The 23,742-nt window shown below is 50.1% G+C and overlaps 1 protein-coding gene across 2 annotated transcripts in view; it reads right to left on the bottom strand.

The window, feature by feature from the left end:
- The window catches only part of PLEKHH1 (pleckstrin homology, MyTH4 and FERM domain containing H1), a 55,786-nt gene that overhangs the window by 11,784 nt on the left and 20,260 nt on the right, over positions 1-23,742 (bottom strand). For both annotated transcript variants that reach the window (XM_082451563.1, XM_082451564.1), the window contains exons 3-16: positions 19,598-19,660; positions 18,510-18,659; positions 14,391-14,474; positions 10,936-11,017; positions 10,075-10,796; positions 7,914-7,992; positions 7,163-7,254; positions 4,610-4,760; positions 4,309-4,451; positions 3,231-3,341; positions 2,230-2,316; positions 1,703-1,864; positions 640-720; positions 103-285 (exon numbers count right to left, since the gene is read on the bottom strand). In XM_082451563.1, the coding sequence (XP_082307689.1) occupies positions 103-285; positions 640-720; positions 1,703-1,864; positions 2,230-2,316; positions 3,231-3,341; positions 4,309-4,451; positions 4,610-4,760; positions 7,163-7,254; positions 7,914-7,992; positions 10,075-10,796; positions 10,936-11,017; positions 14,391-14,474; positions 18,510-18,659; positions 19,598-19,660 (2,190 nt within the window). The remainder of the gene's footprint in view (positions 1-102; positions 286-639; positions 721-1,702; positions 1,865-2,229; positions 2,317-3,230; positions 3,342-4,308; positions 4,452-4,609; positions 4,761-7,162; positions 7,255-7,913; positions 7,993-10,074; positions 10,797-10,935; positions 11,018-14,390; positions 14,475-18,509; positions 18,660-19,597; positions 19,661-23,742) is intronic.

The raw sequence follows: 23,742 nt of genomic DNA on the forward strand, positions 1-23,742 counted from the left end.
CAGGAGGGAAATAGATTGGAATTTGGGGAAGCTCAGAAGAGAGAAGGAAGGTGAGAATCAAAGGTCCAAGCTTTGCCATGGAGGCCCAGCCCCCTCCCTTACCTTTTCGTGCTTGGTGCCAATGAGGAGATAGGTGGGGCTGTGCTCTGGGGGGTGGATCACAAGGGTGCAGTGGGAGGAAAGCAACCGCCGGGTTCCTCCAGCCTCATAGTCCTCGTCTGAGTCACAGGATCGATCTACTTCCTCTATGCGTGCGTCCCGCACCGGCAGACGGCCCAGGGGTCGCTGTGGACACGAGCCTTCCGTGAATGGGAGGGCCAGCGGGGAACGGAGGAGTCTCCTCTCTCTGAACCCTCAGGCCTTGTAGGGCTGGGAATCAAGGACGTGGGTGGATGACAAGATGGGGAGGGGGAGACTACAGCTCCCTGGCTGAGGCGGGCTTGGAGAAGCACAGACAGACCACACAGGCAGGATCTGCGGACCATGCACACTGGTCACACACTCTAGAGGGATCTGGCCAGCCAGCTCTGTACTTGTTGTGGGGTTGGGTGGGGTAGAGGGTAAAGCTGGGGCCTTCCATAAGGACACTGAGCCACAGGAATGTGGTTTGGGGGAAGCTGTCGGGAGGCCAGGCAGTACCTTGTCCTCGTGGCTTCGATAGTAGTAGAAGGTTCTCCCAACAAGAGCACACCAGACCAGTTTGGAATGGCCATGCTTGACCTGTAGGCCAGAAATGAACCAGCATTATTAGAACCAGACGACCCCAGAAGTAGATCTGGGACTGGCAAAGAGAAGCCACAGGGAGACAGATCTCAAAACCCCCAGTCCAAGTCAGATCCTTTGGTCAATCCCAGGTCAAACTCAGATGCCACCCAGATTCTCTACTAATGGAACCAGCCCTTTCACAGCGAGGGTCCATGGTACCACGTGACACCCCATCCGTCCTTGTGTGACCTGCCATTAAAAGACTGACCAGGCCAACCAGATATCCTGTCCCAGGAATATGATCATGAGAAGAACTTGCTAGTCAGCAGAGGCTAGAGTCAGAAGGGAAGGGCCACAGTGGGCTGAAGCCCTTGGGCAAGTGTAATCGTGAAGTGTAAAAAACACTGCACATGGGCAGAGGAGATGGCTGTGAACACAGACTGAACGGGGAAGCAGAGGCAGAGGCAGAGCCCCAAGCGCTGAACTTGCACACACAATCATTCCTGATGGCATCCTGGCCTAGTTAACGCGCTTCCTTGTTAACTTCCCCTTTCTTGGGATTAACAATTGCTTCTCAGCTCCCTGCAACCAGAAGAGCCCTAATTAAAACGTCTTTAGGGCAGCCTGAGATATTACAAGTCTTTGGCCACACCTGCCTCGCGGAGGTCACAGCTTCCCACTATTCACACTGAGCTGTGGTGGGTACGAGGCAGGGGTGGGGGCAGCTCCTAGTGACCTCAGAATGGGTCCGAGACATTCCTTTCCCTCCTCTGTCTTGAGAATAGCTGCTGTTGTAACAACACTGACCCCTATTTTTCCAGACACTCATTCACCGTCACCTTGTGTGGTTCAGCCCACAGGTAATCAGTGTGAGGAGCCTCCTGGAGAAAGGAGCTGTGTGTCAGGAGGAGACCCACCACCCCCAGCACTCACTCCTGGCTCCCCTGACTCTCAAGAGGAGCCCACCACGTTCCTCCCCCACCAACCCCACCCCTACCTTAGTCAGCCAGCCCTTCACGGCGGGCTTGGTGCCACCCTGAGGCAGGGCTGGAGGCCCAATGGCCTGGACCTTCAGCAGGCTCTGTAGGACACGGATCCACTCCTCCAGCAGGCTGGGGGAGTCTGCTGTCAGGTAATAGGTCTTCTTCTCAGAGATGAGCTGTGGAGAAGTGAGGGGTTGGGGATGGGGGCGGGGATGGGGAGCTAGGACGATGGAAGAACAGGACCCTGGCTCTGAGGTGGCACAGATCTCTGACCCACCAGGTCTTCCTTCTTCCTGCCCTGGTACTCCCTCCCTCCCTTCTCCCCCTCCTCATCTTTGCCTCCATGTCTCTCCTACCTTCACTCCATGTCTCACATTCTGCCTCCTCTTCCTTCCTCAAACCCACAAATGAGGATCAGTGCAAACGGTGATGTAATGGCTTTCACACATGCTCATTCTGCCCCATCTTTGTTTCCATCCGAGCCATATCCAAACCCAGCACCTCTTCTATCTAAAGCACTAGCTGCTAGGAGCATGCTCACCTGGAATGTCTGGGCACCCTCCCCTCGAACAATTTGGCAACGGGAGTTCAGTTCCACTTGACCTTGAGGTTTCCGGATGACGTCACTCTGTAAAGAAAGGAATGGAGAGGAAAGAGGTTGGAGCCTTCCCAGAGCACGTCATTTCCCCTCAGATCTTACTCTAGGTCACAAAGGGGAAAGTGATTCCTAAGCTTTCCTGGGCTGTGGCATGATGGATAACTTGTTCTGGATCCTGGTTCTAACTAAATGGAGCAATGATTAGAGACATGGGTCCTCCTGATCCAGGCCTCAAAAAGTATAGATTGAGCCTTTAAAAACTGGGTGAGAAACCACCAGGTTATTCCTGAGCTATAAAGCCCTTAAATTCTTTCTACTACATATTTTACAGTGTTGCAAACAGGTGGCCTATATATATCACCATTACCCTCTCCAGTGCCACTGCAGACATAACTAATCAATCAGAGCATGCCTACTCATTGAGTGACACGGGACCTGAATCCCTCACGTGATGCTCAAGGTAGCCACTAACAATCAACTGGAGTTGCACAAGAGTCAGGCCTTTTTGCCTTCTTTAAAACATTAACATTGGTTCTCTAGGGAGGGCCTGTCAAACTAGGTCCCAACATCCTAAGGCTCCCTAATTCCAAACAGTATAGGAAGGAGATGGAGGAGGTGACAAGCTCGCCTGTTAGAACAGTCCTGATGATGTGAGGGCAGCCTAGGAATAGTTCATTGACAGGACTCGGCTTCTGAAGGAAGAAGGAGTCACCAAGCCAATTCATCTAGAAGTGCCCTTGACTGCTCAGTGCCTGATTTCACTGTGAGAACCAGTGACCAGCCTCATGGTCCTGTGTGGGGCTCAAAGCCTCAGGTGCCTGCCCAGGCTGCCTCTCCCTGCCTGCCAGACCTTCACCCTCTGCCCTGCTTCCAGCCCCTCTCATGCGGTTCTGGGGCTGGGGTGGGGTCCTTTTGCCTACTGTCCTGGGGAAGGAGGGTCTCACCGGAGACTTGTAGTACATGATCTGTCCCTGTCTCAGGACAAACCAGCGCCTCTTCCACGTCTTCACCCGGCTCCCCATTTTCAGGAGGTAGCCTGACTTCTCCAGTGACTCCTGCAAGAGTGGAAGGGTGTAGGGGGATGAGGGGTGGACAGAAGAGGGAAATCACTGGGGTTCCTGGACATCACACAGGCCAAAATAGCCCAGTTGAGTCACTGCTTTGTCATCAATTAAAAAAAATTACTGAGTATCTACTAGGTGTGTTTTCAGGGCACTGCCCTGCTAAGGGTGCAGAGAGGACTTATAAAGCATGGGTGGTCCTGCTGGCAGGGGGAGAAAGCACCTGACCCTGAGGAGGTGGTAGATCAGGGGCTGCACAAGCAAGAGACTGGCCAGGGAAGGCTTCTGGCAAGAGCCAGACCTGAACTGACCTTGGAAGGAAATCAGCCTTTCCCTTGAAGACGAGCCCAGAGGAGGAAGAAGGCCATTCCAGGCAGCAGGAAAGGGCAAGAGAGGTTTGGGGAACATCAGCCAAACTGGGGTGGAGGGTTCGTGGAGGGGGTGATGAAGACGGGGCAGCACAGTGCTATGGAGCGAGGGCTGGGGAATGAGCCATCTGGATTTACCACTGGCTCTGGCGCATAACAGCATGCCTCTGAGCCTCAGGCTTCTCATCCACGAGATGGGGTAATAAGCCTCATTTGTGATGACAAATGAGACAGTGCACACAAAGCCATGAGCACGGTGCCCGGCACACTAAAAACTCAATAAATGTATTGTTAGCTCTCGGCATCCCAGGGTCAGTGTGGAGCTAAAACGAGGTAACATGTGTAAACTCCTCCTGGGCCCCGTGGGCTATAGTTATGGGGGTCTGTGTGTGCCTGGCCCCCAACTGCACACCCCCAGCCCACTCCCCATGGCCTCACATCATCAGTGGCAGCCCCCAGACTCCCGTCCTCCCTTCGCCAATCCCAGGGACCCCTCGCCTCATGCAGCTGCTGCTTGGGTCTCGTGCTGGAGGTCCGCTCCCACCCGGCCCTGCCTCGGCCCCATCAGGGCGGAGGCCAAGCTCCCAGCTCACCCCGCCTGGGCCCAGCCCGTCGGTGGAGTAGGATGAGGTGCGCTGTAGTTTGTGCTCAGGCTCTGAGTAGTCGCTGTCTAGGGAGCAGGCGTCCGGGGGGATGGCGTAGTCGCCCTCGGAGCTCAGCGAGGACATGGAGACGCCTGTCCAAAGGGAGGAGGAATCAAGGCCCAGGTCCACAGCCTCCTGGCTCACACAGCCTGGGAGCTGCAGGGTCTTCCGCACCCACGTGGGACTGCCCATGGGAGGAGATGAAGGGCCCCTCATTGTTCCGCACCCCTCCCACCACCCTTCTCCATACCTCTCTTGATGGCCCGGGGGCTGCCCAGTCCACTGGTCTTCCTGGACTCAGAGCAGGGCACTGAAGTTCGGAAGCTCGCCTGGGAGCTGCAGTCATCATCAGACCCAGAGGACTCGTCCACAAAGGGCACCGTGCTGATCTGCGTGGCTTTCTGCAAGACAGGCCCCTCCCCACTGCAGCTAAGGCTGCAAGACAAGCCCCATCCCATCCGCACTTTCACTCCCGCTCCAAGTGCCTGGGGCGTGGCCAACACAGCCTGTCTAGAGCATGGGAAGCCATCACCCAGCTGGGGCACCCAAAAGACAACTGTCCCTTCCCGCCTCGACGACCTTACCCCTGTGTCCTCACCTCCATGCTTCCCTCTCCCTCACACACCATCATCCTCTGTGGTCCCCAGTGAAGCTGCCCCACCAGGGCTGAACACCTGGCCACTGAGACCCTTGCTCCCTGCCACTAGGGGGCCAGAAAACCATGCCACGGGGCCCAGTGTGAGACAGAAGCTTTAAAAGTGGGTGGGGATGACAAATTGAGAGATCACAGCAAAAATTTAAAAAGACCAATTACTTCAATATTGGGGAAACTGTGTGGAAAAGGGTACTCTATTTTATATAAAAGATTTATATAAAATCTTTTTAGAAGGTAATTTGGCACTGCCTGTCAAAATTTAAAACATGCATATTATCTGCCCCTAAATTCCACCTCTAGAACTCTGTCCTACAGAAATATGCATATATAAGTGCACAGAGATGTATTTGCATGGTGATGTTCATTGCAACACTGATTTTACAGAAAAATAGAGACATGACCTACATTGTGAATCAGGGAAGGACAAGTTAAGGTAGTTATGGGGCATCTATACCAAGGGGTACTGGGAAGTCCTAAAAGGGGAGGCAGAGCTGTGCTGTGTGTGGAGGTGGGGCAGGAAGACCTGACACATGGCTGGGTGGACAAGCAAGGGGTAGACTGACATGTATGACATCATCCTCTTTGCGTGTGCATGTGCGTGTGTGTAAGAGAGAGTAAATTTGTAAATGCATTTGTAAATGCATCAGAGGGCATTACAGAATAAACACCAAACCGTTAGTGAGAGTTGCCTCTGGGGTTAGGAATTAGGGAAAAGCAATGTAAGAGGAAATTTCACTTTTGGCTTTTTATCCTTCTACAAAAATTTTTACAAAATATTACTGTTATGATCTCAAAAAACATGTTGGGAATCTTGTTTTTTCCAGTTAATGTTGTAAAAACTCGCAGGCAATCTCAGATTGGTGGGGAATTTCAGTCTTTCCCTAAAATTTTCCAAAAATCTGGCTAGAACAGGACAGGAAACAGACAAATCTTTTCAGAGGTGCCCATCTGAATTACCATCGGTCCCTCATCTCTTGGGGCATAATTAATGCGACTTATGAGTTCTTGTTAAAGATTATATGAAAGAAATCAGTTAAGTGCCATTTATCAACTGAACAGACCTAAGAAGAATGCAGTTTGGTCTTGTTTCTAATTGGCCAAATACAAGTTGGTGTCATAAGTCCAGGGCACAGTGAATTATGGGCAAAGCTGTTTTCCTTAAGCACCAACAAATTCAGAATAAAAGGTTTCAGTAGGAAAAAAAAAAAAAAAAAAGCAGACCAAAAAGTATACGAAAACATCATGTTGCAGCTATATCTGATTTTTGTTAAAAAATATGTAGAGATGTTACGGGAATACATATGGGAATATATGACATAATACATAAAAAGTTCTGGAAGGAGCCCCACTGGCCTCCGGGATAGACATGTGAAAAGATGAGGAGGAGACGCAGAGCAGGCATTGGTTTAACCTTTAACTTTTTACTTTGCCCATAATCATACTGATTCACATTTTTGTAAATGTAGAATTTTTCTAATAAAAACCTAATAAAGATATTGAATCACTGTGTTGTGCACCAGGAACTAACATAGCATTGTAGGTCAATTATACTTCAAAAACAAAGAAACAAACTCAAAGAGATCAGATTTGTGGTTACTGAGGTGGGGGAGGAGGGGGAATTGGATAAAGGTGGTCAAAAGGTACAAGCTTCTAGTTATAAGATCAATAAGTACTAGGTATGTGATGCAGAATATGATAAATATAACTAACACTGCTGTATATTAATATATGAAAGATGTTACGAGTAAATCCTAAGAGTTCTCATCACAAGGAAAAGGTTTTTTTCTATTTCTTGAATTCTGTATCTATATTAGATGATGGATGCTCACTAAACTTATTGTGGTCATCGTTTCATGATGTGTGTAAGTCAAATCATTATACTGCACACCTTAAACTTAGGCAGTGCTGTATGTGAATTATATCTCAATAAAATGGGAAGAAAAAAATTAAAAATAAAGAGTTTTAAAAAAACCTAATAAAGATGAACAAAATAAATAGATATATGGGGGGGCTGAGCTCCCTGCCCAGAGTTACGTGTGCACAGACGCCTGCCCCTGGAGACCCACACCAGCCACTGCCTGCCGACACGGCAGGGGACACCCCTGCCTGCCTGCGGGGACACCCCCTCCTCGGACAGCAGCTTCTTACCCCCTTCAAGGCTGTGTAGACCGGCACGGTGACGTTCTTGCAGACCAGGCCAGAGAAAGGCCCAGGGGATGCAAGGGCTGGAGGGCTTGAAGCTGGAGGGGTGGGAAAGAGGGATGAGACTCACTCAGGTGGCAAAACCCAGGAAGCGGGGCGGGGGAGGCAGAGACCTGAGCAGAGCGAGGAGGGAGGAGAGAGATCCGTGCAGACAGCATTCCCTGAAACAGCACTCTGGAGACAGACGGGGGGACGGATCTCAGGACGAGGGCCAAGGTCTTCTTCAGCCCCACTCTTGCCAAGGTGAGTTACAAGCCGTGTGACTATGGGGCGCTCGCATCACCGTGGGGACCGGGCGGCCGGCGACTCAGGAGCCGCACTCAGGTGGGGATGCGGCTCCTTCAGGGGCTTATCTAAATCAAGGCACCGGGGGCTCCTTCGGCCACAGCCCTGGCAGTGCAGAAGGGAAGCCGGTGCAGACGGGCAGCCGGGCAGGAGCGCCCTGCCTCCAAAGTCCCTTCCAGCTCTGTAACTGGCCACAACTCTGTTCCCGTCCACTCCCTCCCGGCAGGTGATGAGCTGAACCTGTGCAGCTTCCTTCTCTCTCCGAGGGAGCCGGGGCCACGTGCTTTCACCTGAACCCCACCTGCTGTGGGAGGGGATGGGCTGCAGGTGACCTGGCCCTGGGCGCTGCTCCGGGTCCTCTCCTCCCCGCACACCCACCCTGCCCGCCACCGGCAGCTCACTTGGGACTTACCGCAGCAGGCGGCGTTACTTCTAGCAGACACTTCAGACAGCCGCACGCCTGACGCGGCCACGGCGTAGATCCGGCTCTCCTGGAAAGGGAGGTCACAAGGGGTCAGGGCCCACCACCCCCGTGCCCACCCCAGCCTCTGGCTTTGGAGGCGGGCAGACCTGGGTCCACATCCACGCTTAGCCAGTGACCGGCAGGGGAATCTGGGACAAGTTAACATCATTTCTGGACCTAAGATGGGGGTAATGATACTCACCTTTCAGGCTGTTGTGACAATCAAATGAAATTAGTAACGTAAACATCTAACACCTAGAACATAGTCAGTGCCCTGCAGGCGGTATTTATTCCCTCTCTTGCTGCCACCCTTCCCTTGGGGCAAGGAAGTTCAGGAGGAGAGGGAACTGGGACCTGTTTTCTCTGAATCTTACCCATCTTACAGCCCTTGAAGTTGGGGGTTGGTAATGAGGACGTCAGAGCTGCATGGCAAGGATGTGCGTGCCCTTTTGTTTGGAAGCCAGTTGTTTGGAAACTGGGACACATTTTTTTCCTACAGTAACGATGTCACATCATGGTTAGGCTTCAGGCTCAAAGTCCTGGTTCACCCAGACCCCTGAACCCCGCCGTAGAAGACACATCGATGGGAACTCCCACCCTCAACTCTTCCCTCGCCCCTCGGGGTCCCCTGGGTCTGAAGCAGGCCCACAGGCCTGGGCAGCTTTTCTTAGGTTTGGATCACTCCCAAACAACCCAGAGGCCCCACCTACCCTCCTCCATATCTCTTTTTCACTCAAGGTAAAGGGAAAACAAAGGCCCCTTCAGGTGACAGGTGAGTCACAAGGACCGGGGAAGGCCTGCCCAGCTCGAGGAGGCAGCTGGGCTAGGCTGGGGCAGGAAGGAAGGTGGATGCTATCCGGGTCACCCCAGAGGGGAGCAGCAGTGCTGGGGCGCTTGGGGGAGAGACGGAGGGGCTGGCAAGGGCTGGGATGAGAGCCAGAGGTGACTGGAGGCAAGGGAAGGGAAGAGATGGGAGGCAGCAAGGAGGAATTTGGCGAGGGGGGGGCAGGCACTGGGCTGGGGCAGGGAATTCCGTGCTGATGTAGGGCAGATAAATTGGGTCCGTGTGGTAAAATTAGCCATAAAAACGATTATTCCTGCCAGTAGTGGTAGTGGAATTCAACCAGGCCTCTAACTTCACAGAGAGAATTAAAGTGTGAAGCTTGAGGGGTTTAGGTTCAACAAACGTAGGAGTGTTTTACAAAAGGTTATCTAATGCCTAACTCACACGGTTGTTTCGAGGATCAACAGACAAAGGAACTCTAAATCAGCAAGTAAGTCCATCTGACTCCCTCAGGTTGAGAAATGTCCTTCTCCCAATTCTCAGTCTCGATCTTCCCCACATGGCTACTGCCCAGCTGGTCCCACCTAAGAAGAGAGGTTGGGTTCTCGGGCCACTGTGGTTCCCTAAGGTAACAAGAGCGATCCTGTCTCGGGGACCGGAAGGACCTGAGCCCTCTTGCCACACCCCTTGCCGAAAGCTCCCTCACTGCCTGCCTCTGCTTTAGGATTTCAGAGCATCTGGATTTACAAGACAACGAGGAACAGGAGGAGGGATGGCTCTGATGGTGTTCCACCCTGGCCTGGCCCTTGCCGTTTCCAGCAGCCTCTCCACTTATTGCGAACCACTGCTGCAACTACTCACCAAATACGTATTAACACGCTTAATCCTCAGGGCAACCCTATAAAGCAGGTACTATTATCCCCATTTTACAGAGAGGGAAATTGAGGCGCAGAGGTTTAGCAGCTTGCCCCGGCTCACATAGTTTGATCTTGGGACCTCCTGGTTTGATCCTGGGACCCGTGCTCTTAGCCACCACACTGCACCTCCACGGAGAGTCAGGAAGACTACACGAGAAAACGGGCACCAAGCACCCAGCTTGGCTGTGGCCCGCGGTGAGCGCCTGCTCAGGAAACAGCCGGCCGCCGTCCAATCGGAAATCCTGGCTCCACCCCTTGTGGGCGGAGTAGTCTGGACAGGCCCGGGGGTACCCACCTCCCAGAGGGGGTGAGGGTGACAGCCTCGTCCCATGCTCAGCACACGGCTGTGCCCGACAGCGTTCGCACCATCAGCCCGGCCCCTCTGTCCTGTCCCCAGGGGGCCTCTTACCCAGGATGGAAACCGGTGCAGGGGGGGTGTAGGTGGTTTGTTCTCCAAATCCACTTCCTCCATCTTCCCCGCTGGGGGTTGCTCCTCCATCTCCATCTTCTCCGGTTCCTCCCGGAGCTCAGGTCCAGCCTCCACCTTGGGAAGGCTGGAGGAGGGGAGGGCTGAGAGTGTCCCAATCTCAACGCTCACCACGTGGTTGAAGTGCGCAGGGCCCGCCTGGGGCTGGCTGTGGTGCCGCTTGGCCAGCTGGATGCTGTCCCGGTGGGTGCTGGGAGCCCGCACCTTCGGCAGAGTCAGGCTGCAGCCGGGGCCACCCTCCCTGGCAGAGGTCTTCGTCCTAGGGAGCGTCCCTCCTTGAGCAGTGACCAGGCCTTCACCCCAGGAAGCCAAACCATGCCTGGGGGCGCAAGGCTTCAGGCACAGCTGGCCAGGAGAGCCCTGTCCTCCCAGATGAAGTGGAAGGGTCCTGGCCCCTGATATTTCTCCAGGGTGGACCCTACTGGAACTAGAATCCTCCAAGGGGCTTCCTGCTTTAGGAACAGAGTCCTTGCTCTGCAGAGCAGCTGGAGAAGGTACAGGCGTAGCTGCCTTCAGGGCACCCTGGGCCTGAGGACCACCGTCCTGCCCCACTGGCGGGGCTCCTGGTCCTGCAGGGACAGAATCCTGCTCTGTGGTTCCCTGGGGGGCCACCAGCAGCTTCCCCGAAGGTGCCATCTGAAGAGCTGTGGTTGGGACAAAAATAGGCATGTTAAGAGCTCCCTCAATTCAGCCACACACACACACACACAAGCACACACACACATACACACACACACACACCCCACACACACACCCCACTCCCGCATGTGCTGGCCCGCTTACCTTCTAGTGCACGTTGAAGGGCTCCCACCTGCTCCACCAGGTGCTGATTACAGCTTTTCAGGTGCTGATTCTCCATCTCAAGCTAGACAAAAAGAAAAATGAAGATTGAGAATACTCAGCCTACACATTCAGATATATAATTCAAAATAAGATTAAAATCCTTCGTAAACATCCAACCTACACCAAAGAACCCGTGGTGCCCCCCAATCCACTGCCAACTCTCCTGGGAGCCCTGACCTCCTCCTTCTCTCTGTGCTACCTGGTTGTAGATGGGAAAGAATTCCATTTGGCAGCCCCTGTGCTTTCTTTTCTAGGTTTTTGGTTTTTTTTTTTTTTTTTTTCAGGAATGTAATTTTTAAAAATTATTTATTTATTTATGGGTTGGGTCTTCGTTTCTGTCCGAGGGCTTTCTCTAGTTGCGGCAAGTGGGGGCCACTCTTCATCGCAGTGCGCGGGCCTCTCACCATCGCAGCCTCTCTTGTTGCGGAGCACAGGCTCCAGATGTGCAGGCTCAGTAATTGTGGCACACGGGCTTAGTCGCTCCGTGGCATGTGGGATCTTCCCAGACCAGGGCTCGAACCCGTGTCCCCTGCATTGGCAGGCAGATTCTCAACCACTGCACCACCAGGGAAGCCCTGGTTTTTTTTTTTTAATAAATTTTATTTATTTATTTTTGGCTACGTTGGGTCTTTGTTGCTGCACACGGGCTTTCTCTAGCTGTGGCGAGCAGGGGCTACTCTTTGTTGCGGTGCATGGGCTTCTCATTGCAGTGGCTTCTCTTGTTGTGGAGCACGGGCTCTAGACACGCAGGCTTCAGTAGTTGTGGCATGCGGGCTCAGTAGTTGTGGCTCACGAGCTCTAGAGTGCAGGCTCAGTAGTTGTGGCCCACAGCATTAGTTGCTCTGCGGCACGTGCGATCTTCCTGGATCAGGGCTCGAACCCGTGTGCCCTGCATTGGAAGGTGGATTCTTAACCACTGTGCCACCAGGGAAGTCCCTCTTTTCTAGGTATTTTTAACCTTTTAAAAAAATGGTGAAATATAACACATAAAAAACTGCATTCTACACCAATGAACAGCTTAACAAAGGATTCTGAAATGAATACTCATGTGACCACCACCCAGGTTAAGAAAGAGGAATTTGCCAACACTCCAGACATCCCGGACTTGTCCTTCCCCAATCACATGATCCGCCCTCCCCACTAAGGCGACAACTCTTCTGAGTCTATGAGATTCATTTCCTTGCTTTCTGTGTTTTACCATCTAAGTATGCACCCTACACACATTAGTGTAGTTGTGCCCATTAGAACTTTACATAAATGGAATTATTCAAGAGGTACTTCTGTGTCTGGCTTCTTCTGCTCAACATACTATCCATGAGATCCAGCCTCAGCGTGGCTGCATTTTCTTTGAAATGAAAGCCAACACACTTTTTTTGTTGTTTATAACACAAAAATTTTATTTCCTTGCTTATATTTTATATCATATGTATTCTACTCAGTTTCACATGCTTTATTTATACTGGATCCAGGATGAAGGAGAAAACCCTATCTCCTGGAAAAAGGAAAAGGACAATAATAAATTCATGTGATTGTTCTTTTCTTTTTTTTAAACTTCTTTTTCCTTTTTTGGCTGTGTTGGGTCTTCGTTGCTGTGCACAGGCTTTCTCTAGTTGCAGTGAGCGAGAGCTACTCTTCGTTGCGGTGCGTAGGCTTCTCAACGTGGTGGCTTCTCTCGTTGCGGAGCACGGGCTCTAGGCGCGTGAGCTCAGTAGTTGTGGCACATGGGCTTAGTTGCTCTGTGGCATGTGGGATCTTCCCGGACTAGGGCTCAAACCCATGTCCCCTGCATTGGCAGGTGGAGTCTTAACTACAGCACCACCAGGGAAGTCCCCATGTGATTGTTCTTGAAGTTTCTAATTGAATATAGCTTACATATATGTCTAGAGCAAGTCATATAAACAAGCATAATGTCCATGATCTGCAGAAGCATATTCCTTCCTCAGGGAGGCATAGCAAATCTTATGGCAAGGGGCAGGTATATATTATCCTTCTACTGGAAAGGAGTCGGGAACAATATACAACCTACAAAAATTACTTTTATCACAGTAGCAACTTGCTTGTATTTTTTTTTTTTGTCTCAGTTTACTATGATAAATTGAAGATGGCAGTAATCATTCCACAAAGTTGTCATTGAGAGTAAATCAGTATCTATGTTTAAAATGCCTGCCTTAGAACTTGAAGCATTGCAAGCGTTTAACAAATATTGGTTAATTACATTCTTCTTTTCCAATTATTCTAATGATTTTTATCCTGAGCTCTAGGACCCAGATTTTTCATTGTTTGATGTTTTATTCTCACCGTATCATTTCACCATGTCATAATCCACAGGCCCTAATTCCTCATTATCTTCCCTGACAAAACATACTTTTTTTTCTTGTTTCAACCTTTGATAAAAGTAACTTTGACCTCTTATTCACCTAAGAGCAGTAAATAACTGTTCTTCCATTGTCTCCAGCCAATATGCCAGGTCCTGTTAATAGGCTGTCTAGTACCCATTCTAATTGGAAAGCCAACACACTTCCATTGAGTTCCTTTTAGCAAGAGATCAGGGCTGTGGAAGATGCAGGTTGTAGGCATCAGCTCTGTCCCCAAGGACCTGTAGTCTAGCAGGTGACCTGAGATGTGTGTCCACAGAAAGGACAGGAGGCAAAATGAGCCGCTACCCCCTGCAGGTGTGAGCCACTTGTGTCAGGAGTGAGTGTTCACCCTTCTCCAAACTTCAATTCCCCTTCCTTCTGTTTAGAAAGAGGTTGTTTTTTGTTTTTTTGCTAGCAGCGCTGTAGCTTCTAGTCCTGAGTTTCCTAAATAAAACTGTAGCAAGCGATGAGCTATGAAAACGGATGGACAGAGGTGGAAAGTAGAATAGAGGTTACCAGGGACTGGGGGGAGAGACAATGGGGAGTTAGTGTTTAATGGGTATGGAGTTTGTTTGGGGTGGGAAAAGTTTTGGAGGTAGCGGTGATGGGTACACAACACTGTGAATGTACTTAATGCCACTGCATTGTACACTTCAAAAACAGCTCAAATGGTATATCCTACATATATTTGACCACCAAAAAAAAAAAAAGTTAAAAAGAATGGAGAGGACAGAGGGTGGATGGTAAGGACTGTGTGTGCTTCTCAGAAGGAAACTGATGGGACTCCTCAGAAGTGAGACTCATTCCTTCTCCCCAGACACAGAGCAAACCAGGAGCTCTAGGGAAACCCAACTCTGACAACAGGAAGGGAAAAGTGAAGTGAAGTGTCTCAGTGTTCAAGCTGAACGAGAGACAAATGGTTAACAAAATGAAAAGCAGGCAAGGCCCCATAAACAGATAGAGGCAGAAAAACGCAGGGTGACAGGAGCAACCCCATGCAGGTCCCTCGCAGGCTTCCCAAGATAAGCTCTCACTCACCTCTGCTAACTTCAGTGTCACCCATTCCTTGATCTTTGCAGCTTTTTCTTGAACAATTTTTGCTTCCTCAGCTCTCATCTTCTTCTGCAAGATAGAGAGGGCCTTTAGTTCGTCACGGCGGTCACCGTTTTAGTGAATAATTGGAGGTGGGAGGCCCTGAGAAGAAATATTAAGGGACTGGATGGAGGTCGGCCGACAGGAAAAAATACATTCATTTATGAATTCTTAGAAAATATTCTGAAAGTGGGAAAGGCCTTCCTAAGCATAATACAAATCCCAAATAGCCATGAAAGAAAAGACTAATAAATCTATATCATCTCTATAAATTACTATATGACCAAAAAAAAAAAAGATGCCCTTAAACAAAATGAAAAGACCAATTGGGGGATGATTTGCAACACAAATGACTTACATACAAAAGGGATAATTTGAAATGAACAAACCAATAAATATATGCAAAAGATATAAATAGGAAATCAACAGCAAATAAAGGGAGAGAAACCCATGAAAAGCTGTGCAATCTTTATTATTATTTTAAAAATGCAAATAAAAGTGACACATCATTTTCCTCTACCAGACTAACACAATGTAAAAGTTTGATATAACCCTAAATTGTCAAGGGTGTTGGAAAACAGCCCACCTCATACAAATTGACAAAGCCTTTTTGGGGAAAAACTTGATAATAGTTTCAACATTTTAAATGTCCATACCACTGATCTAACAAACCCACTGCTTAGGAATCGTTAATTGCATTATTATTTGATAAAGCAACAAAAACAAAAAACTCAAAACCGGACATAACCTAAGAGCCCACAAATAAGGGCTAAATAAACAAAATGAAACAGAGCACTGTGCCCTGATACACAGGAAACGGTCACAATGAACAGCGGTTAGCGGTGAGGAAGGAAAATGAAGGATGGGGACGGAGGAAAAATGTCATTTTATACCCTTTTGGTCTTTTTGTATTTTTTACTATAAGCATGTATTATCTTTACAGTTAACAAATAAAAAATAAAGGTAAATTAGCACATGAGTACAATTCCCTCAAAATAATCAACAGTATACAGTGATCCCTCGGTATCTACAGGGGTATTGGTTTCAGGATGCCCAGCAGATACCAAGATCTGTGGATGCTCAAGTTCATCATATTGATATAACAGGGTGAAGCACAGTCAGCCCTCCCTATTGGTGGGTTCGGCATCTGCAGATTCCACCAACCACGGACCTAATCCTGCGGATATGGAGGGCTGACTGCACTATGCCCTTTTATATAATGGACCTGAGCATCCACGGATCTTGGTGTCTGCGGGGTGTCCTGGAACCAATCCCCTGTGGATACCGAGTGACCACTGTAAAATCACTCAAAAGCGAGGTCTGTATCTAAAGAACAGCAGCCGAGGAGAGAACAAAATACAGGCTTTGGGGATTTGGCTTTGCCTCTGAGGCTTATTTGCTGTGGGGCACTGGGAAGGCCACATCAGCCTCTGGTGATGTCATCTCTAAAATGGGCGAAGATACATCTCCCTTCTGGACCATCTTGAGGATGAAGGGACAGAAAGTACACCACACAGTGCCTGAGGCACAGGTAACCAACAAGTTCTAGAACGAGTACTAGTTCCCTGCTCTAAAAAGCATGGAGGGACTTCCCTGGTGGCACAGTGATTAAGAATCTGCCTGCCATTGCAGGGGACATGGGCTCCAGCCCTGGTCCGGGAAGATCCCACATGCCGTGGAGCAACTAAGCCCGTGCACCGCAACTACTGAGCCTGTGCTCTAGAGCCCGCGAGCCACAACTACTGAGCCTGCATGCCACAACTACTGAGCCCACATGCCACAACTACTGAAGCCTGTGCGCCAAGAGCCTGTGCTCCGCAACAGGAGAGGCCACCACAATGAGAAGCCTGTGCACTGCAACAAAGAGTAGCCCCCGCTCGCTGCAACTAGAGAAAGCCTGCCCACAGCAATGAAGACCCAAGGCAGCCATAAATAAATAAATAAATAAATAAATTAATTAATTTTTTTAAAATAAATAAATAAAAAGCATGGAGACAACTGGTGTACTCTCAGTTGTTTAGAGACCAGCAGTAACGACTTTGGTTATACTTCTAGGGAAAAACTGCCTCGAAGTTGTAAGATGATGGACATAAGCTCCAAACAAGGGAGTCTGTGGAAATGAGATGGGCATATGGAAATGTCTGACTCAGTATTTGAGAGCTGGCGAACCGGTAAGGTTATCTAGGGGTTTGCAGACGGGCCACAGGCCAAATCCAGCCTTCCACCTGGTCCCTCCCAGAACAGCCCTGCCCATTCATTTCTGTATTGTCTAGGGCCACTTCCAGGCTACAGCAGCAGAGTTGGGTAGCTGCAACAGAGACCACGTGGCCTGCAAAGCCAAAAATATTTACTACCTGGCCTTTCGCAGAAAACGTCTGCCGACCCCTGACCTAGTTTGATACCCTGATATTTATGTGGCTGTGGAAGCTGAGGCCCAGAGGGTGAAATGACTTGCCTTTGTCAGTTTGTGCCACGGCTGGGGCTAAAACCAGGTCTACTGACTTGCAAAACAGCATTCTCTCTCTTCTGATCTGGACCTATTATTACTGTAAAATGATTTTTTTTCCTGACCAGGGTATCAAACTAGGTCAGGGGTCGGCAGACGTTTTCTGCGAAGTAAGTAAGTAAGCTTTAGCAGGAATCATTTTGCCCACCAATTCCCAGGTGCTGCCACTTCTAACTATGAACCACTCAACAGAGAATATAGGTATCTAAAATCAATGGGAGGGCTTCCCTGGTGGCACAGTGGTTAAGAATCCGCCTGCCAATGCAGGAGACACGGGTTCGAGCCCTGGTCCAGGAAGATCCCACGTGCCACGGAGCAACTAAGCCCATGCGCCACAACTGCTGAGCCTACGCTCTAGAGCCCTCGAGCCACAACTACTGAGCCCGCATGCCTAGAGCCTGTGCTCTGCAACAAGAGAAGCCACCGCAATGAGAAGCCCGCGCACCACAACGAAGGGTAGCCCCTGCTCGCTGCAACTAGAGGAAGCCCACGTGCAGCAACGAAGACCCAATGCAGCCAAAAATAAAAATAAATAAAATAAATAAATTAAAAATAAAACAAAATAAAATCAATAGGAAATTGATGAGAGATTCCATGTATCAACATTCTATTGATATTTTCCCATGATTTTTCAGGAACACATGGCGCCCCACACATTGTGGGACGCACGTCCCACAAAGGAAATGTTCAGTGACTGTTGATGAATGATTACAAATGTGCCCATGATAGTGGGAAGGCACCAGCAGGATTAGCTGGGACCTCCATGGAAAGTACACATGTGGAAAACTGCAAGTTGTCTGGCCATGCTGTGAGGTTTTCTGTTGGAAACAATGGAGCTCTGGCACCAGGGAAAAGCTGGGTAGGTAAGACCAATGGCAGAGGGAAGGGACAGAATTAGGATGAAGTTAATGGGATCGTGAAGGGGAAGCTGGGCCTAGGGGACTGGCAGGGGGGTGTTCCAGATGTCCTCTCCAGAACAAAGATGCTGACTGTGACTGGAATACTGGGCAGTGGCCTCTCCTGGGCTCCTATGCGCTTTTCAGAGGAGGTGGCAACTTTGGTCTCTGTCTACTCAGGTTCATTGAGAAACTTTGGCCGAGCAGTTGACCAAGGCTGACGGTCCAGCTCTGTGCTGCTCTGCTACTACATGTCCCACAGGTTGGCAGGGCACAAGACCAGGGTGGAAAAGGAAAAGCTCTCCTTACCAAACACCGACCTCAGGTCTGATACTGTACCCAGATTCCCTGAGTTCATTCTGCCGACAGCCCTATGACGTACTACAACCCCTATTTTACAGATGCGTAAAACGAGAATCAGCGACTTAAGTAAGTTGCTCACTGGTGCTAAAGGGGGGATTCAACCCAGATGAGTCAGCCTCCAAGGTCCCTTTCCCACCATATCCCCTGCCTGGCTCTTCACGCACCTTCCAATACACCTCCGTGAGAAAGAACAGTCTCGTGAGGGAGAGAGTCCCCACACCGGCGGCCCAAGCAGAGGGGCTCTGCTCAAGGAGCTGTGGGCAGCTGGTGCAGGTGGCGCAGGGGGGCACTGGCACTTACCTGCTTCTCCAACTGGGCCTCCAGCCGGCCGATGAGCTCGTCTTTGCCCTGCATGGCATTCAGCAATTCTTGGTACTTCCAGTGCAGGCTGCCTGCTGAGTCCACATTCTTCAGATTGGACAATTTCACCTTCTCTTCCATCACACCCACCTGAAAAGTACCAATCGTCTCATAGGGTTGGGGTACGGTGTGTGAAATGGCCTCCAACATGGGATAGGAGGGGATGGGATGGGATGGGATGGGATGGGATGGGATGCTTCCTGATGCCCCAACCTGTGACTCTCAGGCAGAGCCCATACCCAGGGCAGTTGGGGCCAATTAATTCAATGACCACTTATTAAGCCTCATCTGGGCAAAAGAAGGAATTGACAAGGAAGGAATAGCAGGGTGTAGGGCCATCTAACTTTGGGGGCCCCAGTAAGGACAAGCTGGGCAGGACAAACAGCCCTGGAGAGGAAATGTTCCAGCTTCACTGTGGCAGAGACATATGCTGCTCACTGAATGTCCATGAACTTCCCGAAACTTTCCAGCCCTCTTGGAGTTAGATGGCCATGGAATTCACTGCAGCCAATGGGCCTGAGTGGAATGACTCAGTCATTTCTGGGCTGAAGTATTTAAGAGCTGGCGCACAAGGACCCAGCTCTCTCTCCCTGCCATGGCAACCAAGGAGGCTGCATGTTCTAGCTGGTTCCGCTGGAAGATGGGGAGCTCCATTACCTTGGATCCCTGAATCACCGTGCGAAGCAGAATCCCTGGCTAACCCTCAATGGAGAGGTACCATGAGTGAGAACTAAATGTGATAAACTGCAGACATGTCCGACTTCATTGGGTACTCAGCATAACCTAGCCTATTTGGACTAAGCCACTCACCTGGTCGCTGCACTGACCCTTACCCAAAGATTCCCTCATGCCCACAGAAAGCCCCAGGCACCTTCATTTGTTCAGAAGGTCTAACACATGACGGCTGGTTTTCCTCGTCCCTGTAAGAGGCTTATCGGTGTGACATGTCCATGTGTGTCCACGGAAAGGGTCAGGAAAGGCCAGTGGTCATTTCCGCTGCATGCTCCTGCCATCCCCTCCCCGGTTACCTGGGTCTCCGCGTCCTCTGCTCTCTGCTCTGCCTCCAGCAGCCTCTGCTCCAGCTCCTGCATCTGCTCAACCAGAGAGGAAGGGGAGATCTAGGTGCAGTGTCCCTACTGTGAACACGGCATCAAGGCAATGCATGTGAATTGTGCAGATGCTACACACAGGCCGGGCTTAAACTGCCCATCTCAAGTGGCTCAAGGATGTCAGGGTAAAGATTGCCATGGCAGCCCTCGGCTCCCTTATCCTGAATTTCCTGGGCAGGTGAAGAGCCTAGAGCTGCTGTCCTCTCTGCTGAGCGAGGAAAAGCCTAGGTCTCTCTCCCTGTCTAGGGCACCCGGGGTGGGGGAGCAGTAGCACCATCATTCTTCCTGAGGCATCCTCACCCTCGCTCTTGTTTTCAGGCTCTTCTCCCAGACCTCTCTCCTCTCAGCACTGGGCTGCAGGCAGTGCCCTGCCACGTGCCTGGCACGGAACGTGCTCCCATGTGAGCCCCCATCATGTCGGATATTCCTTCCTACCCCAGAATGGCTCCCTGGCTGGGGACAAATACTTCCTCCCCTTCTTTCAAGGATGCCTCTGACTGCAAATGGCATTCACAGGTATCACCTTATTTGATTTCTTTAATCTTAAGCACATTAAAAAAAAATTCTATCTAGCTACCAGTCTGGAATCTTATGCCAACTGGCCCAAGAAAAGGGACCAATGTTCTCATACCCAGAGCCTCATCAGGGACCAGATCTAAGGTGAAGCCTAAGGAGCAGCTCACCAGCCCACGGCCCACACGGCATCTCTGCAGCTTCGTGAGCTCACAGCCTGTTGAGTGGAGCGTGAGCTGGATTTCAGCTCCCACCCTCCCCCTGGTCAGGGCTCAGAGTGCACTGCCAAAACCTTACACCATCACACAAAAGTCCTGCAGAAGCAGAGCAGAGTCATACATTCCATTCTCCTACCAAATGCCATGGGCCACGGCCTAGTCAGGCAACTGCTTCCTTCCCCGCCCTGCCTTGCTCCAGGGCAACAGGTATGCAGGAAAAATACACTAGAGGCATAACCTCCCAGCCTTGTCCTCCGTGAGGCTGGACAGGCCTTGCTTCCCAAGCTCCAGTCCAGCTCTCGCCCACCTTATCTCTGCAGATTTGGCCTTTTCTCTGGCTACTCAACCTCTCCCTTTGGCCTGGACCCTGGCTTGATATTTACCAGTGAACTGAGCAATTAATTTTTTCTCTTTCCCAACCTCTCATCTGCTCAGCTGAAATGCTGCTTTCCCTCCTTGATTAAAAGATGGAAGAGACGGAGCCCTCCAGTCTGGTGCTGGACAGTGAAAGGAGGGTTGCCCGGGAGCAGTTCAGGTTTGAGAACCTGGGGAAACTCTGTTCTCAGGGCCGCCTGCCCTCATCCGTTTTTTTCCTCCTTGGGGGTGGGGAGAGACAGATGTTTTCAGTACACAGTCCCTTTGAAAGGACTGAGGATCCCAAATAAAACTCAAGATTTACAACCTATGCAACAAAAATGCCCCCTGGGCTCCCAATAGACAGGACCATCTTTGACAGGCATTCCTGTGCTCAGGCCGAGGATGTTTGCATCTCTTCTTTCCTTCCTCTCCTGTGTTTAATAATCATGATGGAACCTCTTGACTCAAGCCTGAGAGAGTGGGTTGGTTCTGGCCAGACTCAGGCATCAATTACAGCCAGATGGCCCTTCCAAGATCACACAGTCCTTGGCCCTTTGTAGCTATGGGGGAGGTAACAGCATAGAATAAACCAATATTATGGTTATAGGGGTGGCTGCTTAGCACAAAAAAAAATTCTACTTGGTGGCGGGGCTGGGGGGAGTGGTTGACACCTAACCCATGACCAGGTTAGTACTGTATAACCCTTCCCCACTTGGCACCAGACCCGACTCTCTCCCCCCAGGAGCGAATCAGGTTCTCTCTCCCCAGGAATCTGAAATGTGGGATTAAGAGGCCAGAGATGAGAGCCAAGGGGCTGCACCAGAGAACGTGCACAAACTTTACCAAGTCATGATTATTAGGTAGGTTCTTCAGTTCTCTGAGATGTCCCAGGCTCCTCCTAATAAATTCCCTGTTTGCTTAAGCTGGCCAGAGCTGGTGTTTCTGCCCTCATCAGAAACACCCCTAACTAATACAATTACTGGGAGCATTTAATTTTTAAGAATACAATGAAATATTGAATGGGAAGGCTTTGGATTCTTGACAAGTTTCCTAGATTAACCTTCATTAATTTACTTATTTTTAGCTTTTTATTTTATATTGGGGTAGAGCCGATTAACAATGTTGTGATAGTTGCAGGTGCACAGCAAAGCAACTCAGCCGTACATACACATGTATCCGTTCTCCCCCAAACTCCCCTCCCATCCAGGCTGCCACATAACATTGCGCAGAGTTCCCTGTGCTATACAGTAGGTCCTTGTTAGAGAATAACCTTCATTTAGATCTGACATCTGCTCTGTAGCTCAGAACACATATGATTTCCATAGGAAACGATCATTCATATTCGTGACTTTACAGGTGGAGAAACCAAGGTAGAGGGATGAATAGAATGTATTTGAGCCCTACCTCCCACTTGGGCATTTCCATTTGGGTCAAGAGTGGTCAATAACACTGGTCAGAGGCAGAAACCACTCTGTCATTGACAGCCTGGTGAGTATTTTACCTCCCCAAGATTTTAATATTAGACATATTTTAAGGTATGCTATCACCGAAGCAGATGGAAAGGAAGGAGCCCCTCGGAGCCTAGGGTCTCCTCCCAGTCTTGGCCCAACAGACACCTGGTCCTCCCTGCTGCCGACCCTCCAAGCCATTCTTATCTTCCGGGCAAGGACACTCGAGACTCAAAGCGTTCTGTATTCACCTTTATGCTGGAGTATTCTCTTTTCTCTAAAGTGAATTTCTGAACATTAAAACTATTTGGAACATCTGGAAATTTTTTAAAAGAGAAGAGTACAGTGACCATCTATGTATCCATCACTGTGCTCCAACAATTACCAACATCCTGCCATCCTTGTTTGAAGAGAGTATCTTTAACATCATGTTTCCCTCTGTTTTTATGAGAACACATTTTCTTCATTGCCACTGGAACACTCTCAGGGGTGTCTATGCCGGAATATCATGTTTGGAGTTTTCAAACTCTTCTTTTAACCCCAGCATCAACACTTCTCATGATGGCAGATCCTTCCTTATGCTCACTTAGAGGGCCACACCTGGACCTCTGAAAAGCTGAGCTACTCGCGGGCCCCCCTTATTTGGGTTCTGTTTCTCCTTTCAGAGGGTTCCCTAGGACCGTGTCCTCAGCTATCCTTTTAGTTTGTGGGTCTGGCTGACACACCAGCCAAGGCGGTGTCAGGTTTGGGCAGCTGACTTTTAGGCAGGATCTACTTTCACCAGTGCGACTTAACCCTAGACTCATAAGCCACCCTAGAACAGGCTGCAGCGACCTGATGAAATGCACTGGGCACCAACCTGGTATTTAATCACCATGTCCACAGCTCCTTGTTACACTCGGTGACGCTGTGAAATACTGGCCCCGAAGGCAGCAGACACCCTCTTGCGCTCCCAGCACAGACCTGCGTGCTGAGTGGTGGTCTGAGCCCAGAGCCACGCCAGGCTGGGTCTCAGCTATCCCTCTGAAAAGGGTTCAACATTCTTACCACTGCTTTGCACCGGCTGGAGAGAATGGTACAGGTAAGCCTAAGGCTCTGGAGCCCGACTGGCTCCACCACAGTGTGGCTTTAGATACATTCTTAACCTCTCTTTGCCTCAGTTTCCTCATCACCTCCTAGTATCCACCTCCTAGGACTGCTGTGAAGATCACAGGAGATGCCTCATGCCAAGCTCACGTGCACAATTTGGCACTTACTGAGCAGTTTGCAGCTATAAGTCACTTGTTGGATTTTCATATACAAAGATGGCACTTAGGACCAGGGTCAGCTTGCCTGGGACAGTCCAGTGGTCACCTGTCATCCAGAATAATTAGTAATAGAGCCTTCCTTTCTCTCTCCAAAGTGTCCCGGTTTAGACGATAAATTACCCGGCCACCCTACTTATGATCCATCCACAGAAAGAATGGCTTTAAGTCAGAGGCTGCCAACTATTAGCCTACAGAGCATCACGTAAGACCTACAGTGTTGC

This window comes from Balaenoptera physalus, assembly GCF_965194825.1.
Source record: "Balaenoptera physalus genome assembly, chromosome: 2".
NCBI lineage: Eukaryota > Metazoa > Chordata > Mammalia > Artiodactyla > Balaenopteridae > Balaenoptera > Balaenoptera physalus.